This window comes from Heliconius melpomene, chromosome 18 (assembly GCF_056956725.1).
Source record: "Heliconius melpomene rosina isolate 202511_hmr_F chromosome 18, ASM5695672v1, whole genome shotgun sequence".
Taxonomy (NCBI): Eukaryota; Metazoa; Arthropoda; class Insecta; order Lepidoptera; family Nymphalidae; genus Heliconius; species Heliconius melpomene.
The window spans coordinates 5206347-5221445 of record NC_140406.1 but is presented as its reverse complement, the minus strand read 5'-3'; the positions used below and the strand labels follow the sequence as shown (position 1 = coordinate 5221445).

Genomic DNA, 15099 nt, shown 5'->3' with positions numbered 1-15099 from the left:
TTTTGTTATCAAATTATCATTCACGCAAACGATACTTGCGTCATAATATTATAATTATAGAGAATATTTTATTACTTTTACTCACGAATAAAGTTAATGTCATATCATAAAAATGTAATTATACATTTATATACATTATATTCTTTATTGCACACAAAAAAAATTAGAAAAGTACAACTGAAAAGATATGTTTATTTGTTAATTTTAACTATTTTTAGAAATATTCAGTAGAGAAGTATAATTAAAAAACAAAACAATTTTTTTTCAGCTTCACGCTGTATCCCATATGTAATAGGCAAGGCAGAAAGCCTAATGATAAGACACCCCGCTTCCCTCGCTTTTTTGCCGAATGCTGGGAACATTGCGTGTTGAGTGGCGGACCAAGGACACGAGGACCCACCACACTTTTGCCCTTGCACCATGACTGGCCTCAAGTTACACGACATGTTAAAAATGTTCTTTAACGAAATAGCAGTAAGTAGATGTTTGTTTTTCATTTTTATATCACAAAAAAATCTGACATTATACAACGGACGGAGCGATTTAACTTTGCACTCAGACTTTATATGATAGCAAACACACCATGTCTAACCAAATCGAAAATAAATCTATATTGGTAACAACATTTAAATGTACAGCGTTAATTCACAGACGTCTATTGAACTATGGCGACCTTTTTACTTTAAAAATATTAAATTTACTCTTTATTATAAAATTATCTCTAACCTTGATTTCTATGTCCATATAACTTTATACAAACAGTTGAATACTATTTGTATAAAATTATATGCCAAAAACATTTTACTAACATTAATTCATCATATGTATGATTGATTCTAAAAATATCGAATATGGGCACGTAAATGATAACTCGAGTGTAGTAGATAAAAGTTTATTTAGCTGTAGCTATACTGAATAAACCGTCATTAGTCTATTATCGATAATGGAAATCATATCTGCTCTAGATTAAACACAACTAAATATTTATACATTATACTACATAAAATACGTGAATATTAATCAGTAAATTAATGTGCTTTCAGAATACATTAAGAAAAAATGGTAGAATCTAAAAATGTTACTTATTTTCCAGTAAAGTCCAAGGCGGCATTTAACTTGAGATGAAGATGTTACAACATTTAGTAATACATTCACATTCAAATATTACATACAATAAGAACAAAAGTTCGTCGTCACCAAAAAGTATCCATGAATTAAGTTTTATTCATTCAATATCCAACCACTCATATCCATTTAAAAAACACTTCACGTAGAACATTATTAATACATTAAAATTAATATACTTCATTAACCAAAGGTATTCAAATTCTTCTTCTTTAATGAAACATTTGTTTTAATTAAGCATCAATCACAAGAATGATGAAACCTTTCACAGTTTGCAGTATTTTTTTCCTTCATAAAATATAACTAGTACATATAATGTTTTGAATGAGAGCTTACAAATAAAATACAATATGTGTTGATGATTGAAATATTACTAAAATGAATATGGGTGATTTTTAAACATAATTGGAATATAATATTACTTAATCACTTCCTTTACTTGCTAACTAATATTAACCGTCTGACCATTTGTATCGAAAACATTTCAATGATCCTTAGAAATACTTAAAAGACAATACATTTTATTATTGAAACCCCGAACACGTGAATAATTCGTCAATCATTGTCAAGTAATATCTATACATTTAAAAGATAAGGCAAATTCATCATTTCCTGTAAAACGCGAGTACAATGGAAAAACAAAATATTATATTCATTTTGGAAAATCCTATTATTTTTGTAGCCATTTTTGATAACAAATATGATTATTATTGTCACAATGCGTAATAGATATAAGAATATATTATGTGCAAACTTCCAAGCATTTTGTAATATCACTATTAATATCATCCAAATAAACCCAAAAGGGATAAATTTCCATTTATGCTCATACAAAAAATATTAAAAAAAGAAAACAAAGAAGGATTTACATTTACAATTCAATTTGTTAGACATACATACAAACATACAGACGATAGTAAATATAAACTTATAATTAATAATGAATGCAGATATATTACTTTACATGGATGTCGGTGACCAAAAGTTCATTTCCCTTAATTCTGAGGGTTTTGGACGGAAAGTGTGTGCAGGTTTAGATAGTTTCGGCTGTTGACTCAAAGTTTCTTGAGATATCTCTTTAGGCTCTATTTTAGGTGCAGGTCCCAGATTTTCTACCGACTCTGCTAAAGAGCCGACTGGAAATAAATAAGAAAACTTTAGAAAATCATGTATTTAACACAAATTATTTTTTTGGCTAATCTAACGTAACTTATACCGCTTTTAAGTGTACCGGTTGACAGTGTTAAAGCACTTCGTGCCCCATTAGCACACTTCCGTAAGTACGGAACCCTACGTGCGTATAGCCAGATATAAACTCAATCCTCACTATGCTCAAATTGTTATGTATACTAAATAAAAGAAAATCTAAATAAAAAATAATATAAAATTAAAAAATGTTAAAAATTGTTAATATATACCTTGTAATCTATTTTCCAAAGCGTCTTCTTCAGCCAATGTAGAAGTAGAAGTTGTAAGATCCTTCTTGAATCCTAGAAGTGCAGTTGTAAGCCATGATCTATTGTTTATATCTTCCACAGGCTCGAAAGGAGACGTGAAATAACTGGAACAACATTTTATTTTAAGTAATTGCAGAATATTTTAAATTAAACACATTTTTTCTGGCGTTTTGCTTTGTTACGGTTGACGAGTCGTGGGCGTTTTGAAGGTTGGTTTTCTGAACTTTTGCACATTGTTCATTCGGGAAGACAATTCTCAAAACAAAGCGCTAAACTAGAAACAACTAACATCAGGGTCACGAATCGATTCTACTGTAAAGGATCTGTAACTGCCATAGTTATTTAAGTTAATATACAAACATAATATCTAAGAAAGGATAAACAGTATAAATTGTACCATTTCTAAAAGGACCTTCTGGTGATTCTAATTTAAAAACTAATTGCCCGAGGTATTATTGTATGTATTATTAAGTTTTTACTTCCTACTAATTGCCTCGACCGTTTTCTGACTTCTAATAAATTAGTCGTTTAACACTAGAAGCGCCGCCGTCCCATTTTTGTCCCAAACGCAAGGTTGATTGTTTATAACTTTTTTGTTTGTTAATGTATGTAGATGAAACTTTTTGAGTATTACCAATTTTACACATTTATTTAATTAAAAATATAAATAATTTTATAGCAGTCATACTTTTTGAAAAAAAATGAGATTTAGCTAGAACTGCCGCTGGGTCATTTTTGTCCCGCCATTATTATTTTATTATTTGAGGGTATAATTTGACATATTTTCATGCCTCGGGGACGAAGTGGAGGTGAAAGGACGATGCGGGGGCGGAAAAAAATTGAATAGTAGGTTTAGCAGTCTATACCTAAGTTTTTAGGGTTCTGTAGCTTTTAAGGAAAAAAAAACCCTTATAAGATCATTTTTTGTCCATCCGGCTGTCTTTGCCTTTATATCAGGAACGCTTGGAGAAATCGAGTTGATATTCATATGAGTATATGAATATCGACTATATGACGATCTACAGTCCCTTGATTTCCTGAAAAAGCACCCTTAAAAAAAGATATGACCATTTATATAGTAAAAAGCGTGTATTTCGACACTATAAAGGGAATCAAATTAATAAGGTACTTTCAGTTAACTTAGAAATATGAAATTTGGCAGTTAGCATCTACATGTAGTACTAGTACAGGAAAAAATCTATACATTTATACATAAATCTTAAAAAATAATAGCCTGAAAAGTGGGGTAAAATTGGTGTCAACACTAAATTTTGCCGCTAGTTCAAATGAGGTATGATGTAGGTGTAGGTAGGTTCAAGATGTGTGTAGGTAGGTTCAAGATGAAAGGATGACTAAGCTAGGCTTGAATTTTAGAAAAACACTCGATACCAAATGTGGGCAATTGTAGGATAGGTGGAGGGAACCTGGGAACCTAGTGCTATGCACTCCGCTGGCATTTTCCGTCGAATTCTGGAGGCATTACTATGCAATGTTATAAATCATCTATGATGTATCACTGATGAAGAATATATTAATGCATTACTTGGCCTAATAATAATATTAACTAATTTCAATAACTTATAATTTTGTAAGAGTTATTCAGTTAGTTGTCACGACCTTAGAACGTATTTGAAATATTTGATTCTTTCTTTGTGTTTGGTTTTTTGGTACTTTTATGTGTGTTAAAGAACAAAAATTGATTATTAAAGATGATCTACATATTTTACGAATTATTTTAATAATATTTTTTTTGTATTATACCAAAAATCAACATAATAAGTAGAATGGGACAAATTTGTCACGACGGCGGTTCAAGGTGGGTCTCAATCTTCGGCACTTCTAGTGTTAACAAATTATGCAAAAGAAGAGTCATTTACGACATTTGTCACTTGATCGTTCTACACGTGATCGTTGTCGATTCAAAAGTTTTGACTAATTTTATTTTTTAAAAATTATTACTATTTTAGAGTGAACGATGTTTTGATTTTGTATATAAGTTTATCTGATATTTATATCTCTTTGATATATATTATGTACTAGAGTTCCGCAGACGGCTTCGCCCGCGTGTATAGTGTAAGTTTTATTTAGTTATTTCACTTTGGGTGGATTAGCGTACAAAATTTTTTTTTAATATATTACATTATGAATATTTGATATTCTAGGTTTTACTTTAATGTGTTTTTTTTTTCACTTTGTCAATTATTGAAAATTTAATTAAATTTCGAACTAATAAATTGGTACTTTCCTAAAAAAAGATACATTCATAATTTTCACCATAACATAAAAAAGTTATTGATTAAAAGCTCTTGTTGACATTCAACATTAAATAATAATTGCCTTAATTAGAAAAAGAAATACTTTTAAATTCTAAATCTCCAAAACATTATTATAAATATGTTTATTACGTAACGATAAAAATGTTTATATCTAATCATCCAGACATCGCTCGTTCTACATAAATAACTTTTTTATAAATACGACAAATGATTGTCGTATTTGTCGTTTTTATATCCAAAATTGGAAGTAGTATTTTAGAAAGTTACCATATTTTGGAAAGCAAGCTATATTTTGGAACAAAAAATATGGCTACTGTAAAGGCGATAAAGATTCGACTCCCACTTCGAGAATAAATTGAAGTAATAATAAATCAAAAATAGTAATAATAATTACCGATTGCCATTCATTCTTCTACGGCTCGTTGGACTTGATGGTGGTGAATGCACCGGTGTGGCCGGTAGACTTTTGCTTCCACGTCTGGCTAAACTCTTAGATTTAGGCTCAGGAGCTCCTTCATCAACTGGCGTGGCGACTGTGAAACCTCGTGGCGAACGAGTTTGTATCATTTGGTGTGCCACCTATAAAAATAATAACAGACATAAATATTGCATTAAGTAGTGAAATTACATATATAGACAAATTAAGTGACATTTTCCAGAGTGGCCTTGTCTTTAGTTTCAAATTTCTCTTTTTGTGTATAGATTTTTTTATGCTTAATTTTCTGTTTGAAAATATTCTGGGGTCAGCACAACACTATTCTGGTGAGCAAAAACCATCCGACTTTCCATTCCTACGCCCATGAGTAGGGCCCAATTAAACGGGTTGAGTGTACTTTTAGAAAAGATGAACCAAAGCGGAGATGTACTCATGTCGATGTATATACATACTATGTAGTGATAGCAACGAATCTGCTACATGATTCTAGTTATGTACTAAATACTATTAATGTCGTATTTTTTTACAAAATGCTTTTTTTTCGTATTTTAATTTACATGAAATGTTCGTTAACTTAAACAAACACAACATTTGATTAGAAAATGATAACACACCACACAAATTATTTACATACGGTTCATAAATATACAAAATTGCATTCAAAATGAATTGCATTCTAACGTACATTAATGTTACAGTTATTTAGGTGAACGTATAGCTAAGTCACTGCGCGCTCGCATTTATATGGATCAACGAGCTCGGAAGTGCCTTGAGTTACTTGCAACTACTTCTGATAAAAACAACTAACATAAAAAGCTATCGGCACTATTCTTCATGCTAAAATATATCAAGTTATAAGTGAGAAACCACACCGAAGCGTGTATATGGCATCAAGCTATAAGTAATGTTAAGAATGTGGTTCATGTTATTCTAATCAAACTAAAATGCTAACTGTGTAATTAACCTTAATTTCCTTATTGAAGGCAGGATGAAAATTTTCGAATATCTAAAATTCATAATAAATATAGTAAATAAAATCATATAAGCAATAAAATAATAAGGATTTGTTGATAATATAAATAGAGGACCGCGAAAAGCAGCGGCATCTAGCTGTAACATCGGTTGTGGTCTCGATTTCTACTCGGGGGAATGAATTATGACAGAAAAAAGACAGAAAAAGACAAAAGAAAGTGCGGCGTTAAGTTCCGCGACTCAATACGGAAAAACTCGATGTTTAGTCGGTGCTAGTTCGTTCGTTCGCTAGCTCGTTTCCTCTGCCAACCCTGCCATATACGGTGTATCCCGTAAAGCTAAAAATATATATAAATTGATAATAATGCACTCTACTATGTACTAACCTTGACGACGGAACTGCCGCACGCCGCACCTTCCCCTTTGAATCCATCATCGGTGCCCGCTGGCTTGGGTTTAACGTTGGCCGATTTAACTGAAAACAATAATTATAATTACAAATAATTGTCGAAGCCGTAGTGGCACAGAGGCACAAGCGTGTGACTGTAAACACGACGATTGTGGATTCGATTCCCACTCGGGGAGACGTATTATATGATAGTTTCATTTCCGCTCTGGTAACCAGACAAAGTGTGGTGTTGAGTTCCACCACTCAACACGCAATGTCTCGAGATTCGACGGAAAGTGAGGAACGGAGAGTCTTCACACTAAGTGCTCACTTCACTCTGTCTGCCCTGCTATGCGCGGAATAGAGCGTGAAATTAAAAAAAATATATAATCAGACCACAAACAAACTGTGTAGGTACTACCAATCAATAGTTATTAATATAAATACGATACGAATGGAATCTGCCTACAATTACATAACATAGATCGTTACACTAATTGAAATATAAAGACGATTCACATTTTCGTGGTATTCAACAAGTAACTTAACTAAACATTGGCTAATAATAATATTTTAGTGAGTATTTTAATAGATTAAAATACATGAAAAATTTACTGCAAGTGTGCAATTGTGTCGAAAAAGCTATTATATTAAGTATTCACGTTTTTAAATACCTACTAACAATAAACTTTGAACAATAAAGATAAATTGCATTGAAGGCATCAATGACGTATTCGCTGCCATTCCTAATAAAAGTACAAACACTAAGCCCCGCAATTGTAAACCTTACTCAAGTCTGAGATCGATCTTGAGAGCGATTTATTAGATATTATAAATACTGGCGTAAGTAATATTTTTTTATTTATTTCATATCATTATTGATGCACAGCAAAAGCTAATATGGCAGCAGCATTATATCCTGTTTTTCGAGATAGACAAGGTTAGTATGACATTTATATACATACCTACATATATGAGAATTTAATGACACTCGTCGTTTGTAGACTTAAGTTCAATGGCCAATACATAAAAAACAAGTAATTTTGACCTATATGTTTCGATTGTTTTTTATAAAAATACACATATATAATCAAATGTCACTTAAATATAATGACCACTCGCAGAGATATAAAGAAGATATGTTATATATATTTTTTTAAATATATCCATTATATAAGTATACAGATAACTTATGACATCGTTTCCTTTATCTCAGTTAGCTTCTAAAATATTATTTTAAATCAAAAATCTGCCGAATTTTGTAGGTTAAATCTAACTGTGCAAAAGTGCTTTTATCAAAATCTTGTTACGTCAAACCACAAAACTTTGTTGTAACATTTATTTATTGGTTTCTGAACCTACATTTTCCGCACTGCCCAGTACAGTCGGGGACAGAACTTGCACTAAAATAGTGATCATCTAGTAATAATAACGACTCATTCAGTAACATATTATTAATATTTATAATCTTATTAATATAAATTTCGCAGTTTTCGTTTAAAAAATATAATAAACAATAAGGCAGAGATTTTTTATTAAAAGAAAATAAAGGTTTCCACTTTATTGCAGTAAAATTAAAACTTGTAAACATCTCTTCACATTCACTTTTCTTATGCAATCTTGTTTAATTATTTCGTGAAGTCAGTCTGTCGTGTTTACAACAGATATTTATATACCTACGACATATTATATACGATTGACCTTTAAAGAGTTTACTTTATTTAATAAAAACACTCACATATACTATATTTGTACTTTTACTATACATATGTGTGCTTTATCATTTATCTAATGCGACACGAAGTATCCTTCGAGAAATTGAAACATGACTTTTCCTACATATCGCAAACTAGTTTATTATTTATATTAAAACACAAGGCACTAAAAGAACGGAAGATAAAGTAGGAATATGTGAAACCTAAAAGTGAAATATTTCATACTTTAATAATATTCACTTAGTAAGTACTGTTGACGTAAAAACAAATAGATAGTGGTAGTAGAACCATCGTTCACGTCGTAAATTAAATTAGCATACTGTTTACTTAAGATATTTGTTTGAAATGGCTTATTTTGCCCGTGTTTACGCAGACCCTACCAACAACAATAACAAATCGGCTGTTTTATAATAAGGGAATTCAATAATATTTATCAATATACATACTTTAACGACTTACATAAAGATTAATAATAATTAATAATATTTTAATAATAATAATATTTAAAGCGATAATTTATATAGCACAGGTGTTTTTTTATATATAAAATATACATATACATATAAAATAAAGATCTAAATTATCAAAAGAAACTTGGTAAAAAATATATGAATTAAATCAGTTGAATAAACTTTAAAAAGTCAGCTAACAAACATAAGAGAAGTTATATGACATTTTTATATATGTTTCACGATTTCAATAACTCTTTAAATAAAAAAAATATTAACAATAATATTTAATAGGTTAATAACAAAATAATTCTAAATAACTACTATACTACTATATAACACTAAATTGAATTATTTCTTAAAATTATATTAAATAAGAGAATTTATTATAACTTCAAGAAATTGCAAACGCAAATAGGTACCTATAGATGAATTAAATACAAATGTACTAAAAGACAGCGCCAGTATGACTGGTCTAGATCAAAATAAACGTTTAAATAAGATTCTCACCAGCAGTATTAATAGGCGCAATGCCGTGCAAAACTTCTTGGCAGGGCTTGGTGTGTTTCGACCAATCCTTCTCTTTGATCACGTTGTATGTCGCTGACAACTCCTGTTGTTCAGTCAGGACTTTAGGAAGGTCGTTGTTGAACTTTGTTTTGCCGAATAGGACGTCTGGTTTGGGATAGCGGATGTAGAAGAACGAATCCTCTGGTGCTGGTGGTGATGAAGCGAAAGGTTCAAACTCCCTGTAAACAATAATAAGATCTTTTATTTTTACACATTTTAAATTAAACTTTTTAACTGGATGAATATCGTATATTTAGTATTATATATATTTTTTTTGGAAACCCGACGATTCGAACACTATGCAGTTGTCCGTGGCCGGGCAGTCTATTCCTGTCCCCCGAAAAATCCAGTTAAAGAGTTTTATTTAATAATTGCTGAAGATAATACATTTGTTTAGCTTAGTAAGTGATTTTATACATATTATTCTCATATTACTAGTACTGCCCTATTATTATATTCACTTAAAATAATTTCACTTCTTATTATTGTTTTTAGTTTTGATGATATAGTTGTTGTTGTAAGTACACTATACGAGTACTTACGAGATTAAATTGTTCAGAGTACTAAACTGTGCCACAATATTCCTATTTTTCATCATTTTCACACACCGTTCGCAGTTAAAACACCAATATTATAGTAATGTAAGTATAAATTATTACGTATTATAATTTATCAAAGATAATATTCAAAAGGTGTCAACGTTCACAAAATATAACTCTAACTAAAAGCTTTTAATGCCACCAATAACATTTTATAGCAAGTACTGTTGCTAGTAGTTTTAATCTTATCAAGATAATATGCCTTGTAAACTAAACAAAAATAACATGTGACGTCACTGTCGGCCGACCAATAGGATCGAATTGTACGCTCACTCCCCCAACAACACACGACATAACATACTCACCGACGTACAGGCGTACAGTCGTACAAGTACGATACACGGTGGGTAGTTAGAGGTCAAAAACATACGTTCACATTTTCGAAACATTATGGAATTCTTCGTAGCGGGGATAACGAGACTTGGCGCACAAGTTATAGGAAATATGAAATGCCAAATTATTTATATACCTTTCAAATAGACTTATATTTGAAAGGCAGACGCGAACATATTATTGCGATATAAATAGATAAATTGGCTCTGATACAAAAATTATCTTTCGACTTTCTCGACCATTGCACGTCTTGAAAATACAACGCACAATAACGCTTGTTTTAATTATGCACATTATGCATCAAACACAAAGACTATATTTGAAAGGCAGGTGTAAAATGCTCTCTTTTAAATAGAAATTGAGGACATAATGACGCAGTGGGATAGCATCAGATTGCAAACGATAGTTGCGAGTTAGATTCCCACTCGGGGGAATGAATTAATTTTATTTTCCCTTCTGCCTCTCAACGATGAGGTTTTTTTAGGTTCTTTATGTCTGAGCCTACCCTTTTATAGAGGCAGGGGTTTCTATACAAATTGTAAATGAACACACAAGAAGAGGAAATACCGAATTAATTATAGAATACTACGTCAAAAAACACAATATTGACAAATCAATTCACACATGTGATGAGATGATAAGATAACCTGAGCATAATATTTATTTAGAGATTTTTTTAAAAAGATATGTCTCTTGTATTTTCTACAAGGTTTACAGCTAAATGTTATATTATACATAGGTATATTAGAGATATATGTATAATATAACATTTAGATACAACCTATATAGATATACTTGTTAATGTTTGAAAATATCAATATTTTATGTAACTCTTGCATTTTAAATGGCTTCTGTATACTACGTAAGGCTTACATGTTTATAACATTTTTTTTTTAAGATTCTTTCGATAAAACATATTGTAACTTTGTAAAGAAGGATAAAATGTTAACATTTCATAGCAACTGTTTTTCTAGTCATTGTTCAAACAAAATATAGACACATTTTTAAAATTTATATTCATCTTTATTATAGTTTTATAGTTTTGTTAATTTTGTATTAACTTATTGAACTATTAATAAAATTTTTCATAACATAACTATACGTTTTTGATATAAAATAAAGCGTGCTTTTCTTAATAAAGATGAAGTTAAAATGTAAAACAGGAACGTTATCATTTTGTTTTTAAATAAATATAACAATTGTATCTAGGTTCAAAACAAGCTCGGTATGTACGCACTCAGAGACAAATAATTTTAAACAAAATCTATATATGGATACATATATTGGAAACATAATAATATTATTATGCGATGCGATGTCAATTGCTCAAGATCAAGATCGATCGAAGTTGACGTCACAAGAGTATTAGTTAGATAAGGTTTCTCTAAAGTATTACATGTAAATGCTAGAATTATTACATAAATCAATTCTTGTAATGTCAATGATTAAATAAGTTTCTTATTGAATAGTATTTAAAATAAAAGAAAGTTTTATAACGTCTGTTAGTTTTATGGTCATATCTTTAGAATAATCAATAAATTAAATTGAGGTCGTTGTAGCGTAGTGGCACAAGCGGTTGTGGGTTTGATCCGCACTCGGGTTATATTTTCATTTCTTCGCTCTGGTAAAAGGCAAAAGGTCGGCGTTGAGTTACGCCATTCAACTGGCAACGCTCGAAGAATTCGGGGGAAAGTGGAAACACGGAGTGTCTTAACACTAAGCGTGGATGGCAGCATTCAAATGATTAATATATAATGTACTTAGTCTTCTTTATATTTTCCGAGATATCTATGCTAGTATTTCTAATATAACATTACGTGAAGTCGTGCATTGTTAGTATTGATTGCGTAAGTAATTGGCCCATTAAATAAATCTAACAGGTGACGCAGCACAGTTAAATATTTGTAGTTTATATAAAGAAAACTAGTAAAGCTCTATGTTGAAATAAATCGAGGGCCGACCAATTGCGACAACTTGTTTTGACCACACCTTCGCTTAGTAATGGCCTTGTGTAGGTCTGTTTGGTATACTCGTATAGCAAAACGGTTATTTTAAAATCATTTATTACAAAATCTAGCATTAGTATTATATTTTTTAATGCCTTTTGTTCTGGAAGAAAAATAGGACCAGAAAGTATGTGTGACTATAAAGAAAATTATAAATTTAAAGATAGAAAAACTACTACTGTTATTACAACTGGAAATAAATACAATTAAGTTAAGTTAAGTTAAGTTCTCCAATACCACAATTATTTTAACTTACACACTTTTTGTGCCATGATTTTCTTTTACTGTAATTTTTTGTAATATATAAATATTCACGTTTTTGAAGTGCTATTCCCACACTAAGGAAAGAAATGTACAAATTCTTATGTTTTGTAGATAAGTAATAATATTATATACTTTGTTATACTTTTTTTACGTCACAAAATATTGAAAATGAAAAGAAATATATATATTAAAATTTTACAACAGCCAAAATGTTGATATTAAAATGAATACTTCAATATGTAAACAAGTCAATGTTATCTATCTAATTTTGCGATTACAGGCATTAACAAGTCTTATTATATATAAATATGTAGATTGGGACAATTTAAAAACATGTGAAATTATTATTGAAGGGCAGAGAGAACCTAGTTTTAAGGCACTCAATTCCCCATGCACTGCCAATTTTAATTTTTGAAATATTGCTTGTAAAGTGCTGGAATGTCCTGGAGTGGAATGAACATAATTCATTGTCATTAGTGACAATTGAACTTAAAACTGACCCATTTCTCTCACTGCACCATGACAACTCCTTAATATTTATAATAATTAAGCAACCACATGATTTACTATTGTAGTTTGTGCTACTTACTTGGTTGGTTTACTTTTCATCCAAACAGGAAGAGTAAATCCATCCTTTAATTCTGGATCACTTGATGCCATCTTGATAAAATGTCTCAAACAAATTTTGAAATTTTAAGCTTTTATAATAAACTTAATAAATACTTAATATTAATACCGTAAAACACAACAATTCTGTTACAAAACATAAAAAGATATGCTACTTAGGTGTGTTTTATCTCGAGCAAAATGATAAGAAACTGATAAATGGGTGCTAACATTAATAAACTTATATATTGTTAATAAATAAGTAAAACTATTGGAAGTTGTGGTGTTCAAGACACTTGTTGAGAAGCACTTGACTTCAAATTAAGAGATGACGGAAGCATCTGCAACAAACATAAAAAAATGTAAGCTGTTGATCTTTAAATACTCTCATTATATACAAAATTGAATATAAATAGATTGATGGCTATTACTTATAAACAGACATGATAAAAGAGAAGGTTTACAGGAAACCAAATAAAGGTTCATCTTACTTTTAAGCAATTAAAAAATAATTATAAGCATAAGGGCTTTGGCTCTGACTATATATATATATTACTATATAATATATATATATTTTTTTTTAAGATCAAGATTAATCTTTATTCCTTTCTTTGTTAAACATTTTCTTATGACATGTCCATTTATACAAAGGGACCATTTATACAAAATGCTTATAAATATATAAAGTTTTACCTAATGCCTCTATAAGCATTTTTGTAATATAATTACATGTAAATACTTAAATAATATATAATCTTATATAATATATAAAGATAATAATATAATTTTCTGTAAATACTTTTTAGAATAGATTACTTTAATAAATAATTACCTGTTTATTACACTATAATTTTCTGCAATAAATGAATTCAAAAATTTTACGTTTACTATTATTATTTCAACATATATTTTTTGTATACTTATTTTATATTCATGTTTGTGTAATATATATTGCCAATAACATTTTTATTACCTCTCATATCAAAAATTTACCTAAAAGAAACCTCTGCTGAGATAAGTAAGATAAATTTACCTTTGCCAACATTATTTTGCATTTGCACTATGTATCAATCTTTCTTACTGAGTGCAATAGAGTATATACACACTTTAACCAATAATGCACTTAGTGCTATCTCTAAAAGTACTCTGGCGATTGGAACGTAATAAATAAGCAATAACTAATATATTTTCAACAAAATATTCTTCATTTTTTGTTTATATTTCGCCATTTTCACCCATGGTGTTATTAGTTATTACACTTAAAGGCCTTGATAGATATTTGCAAATAGATTTAAGTTATTATAACCTTTTAAAAACGTAGTAATGTATATAAATACACCTGTATATAATGCATTGTTAGTTATATAACTACAGTGGTGCACTCAGCGCAGTATACTATACGAATTATTAAGAGTTACGAACATAAATACCTAAACCTCATGCATGTGACATCATAATTATGTTCTAAACAAAAACACATGTATATTCTGTTAGATATGATAACATTAAAAAAAGAAATCGAAACAATAATAAACAACAAAACTTACCATATTAAAAGCAATAAAAACACAACTAGAAAACATCTTATTATTTTAACAGTGCCTTAATAAGTACACTACGTAGAGAAATGAATATTAGAGAAGTAGTAGATAAAATATAAATAAATGAAGTTTGCAAAACGGACAGATAAAAAAATAATTGTCACATATTCAACATTTCTATAATCGATTTTGATTTGGGATTCCAACTGTTTATAGACGCAAATATTCGTGTTAAATAGTTAAATAATAAAGTTTTATATAATTAATTACATACGAACAATGTAATGAAAATCAATGGACAACATATAATTTAAAACTGTTTGAATTACTTAATCAATGAAAAATGTGTTACTAACCGAACC

The 15099-nt window shown here is 29.7% G+C and overlaps 1 protein-coding gene across 3 annotated transcripts; it reads right to left on the bottom strand.

Annotated features, from left to right (window-relative positions):
- Positions 1-878: 878 nt before the first annotated feature.
- LOC146529344 (uncharacterized) lies at positions 879-14891 on the bottom strand. 3 transcript variants are annotated; one of them, XM_085202424.1, is made up of 8 exons: positions 14744-14891; positions 13180-13537; positions 9329-9567; positions 6653-6741; positions 6259-6300; positions 5253-5437; positions 2544-2686; positions 879-2261 (listed from the first exon to the last, which is right to left on the bottom strand). In XM_085202424.1, exons 2-8 carry the CDS (start codon positions 13248-13250, stop codon positions 2086-2088), a joined length of 945 nt encoding a protein of 314 aa, XP_085058550.1. In that variant the 5' UTR covers positions 13251-13537; positions 14744-14891; the 3' UTR covers positions 879-2085. The 3 variants fall into 3 exon arrangements, with proteins under 3 accessions (XP_085058550.1, XP_085058552.1, XP_085058551.1); XM_085202426.1 differs by lacking the exon at positions 6259-6300; XM_085202425.1 differs by lacking the exons at positions 13180-13537; positions 14744-14891 and adding an exon at positions 9931-10107.
- Between the last annotated feature and the right edge of the window lie 208 nt (positions 14892-15099).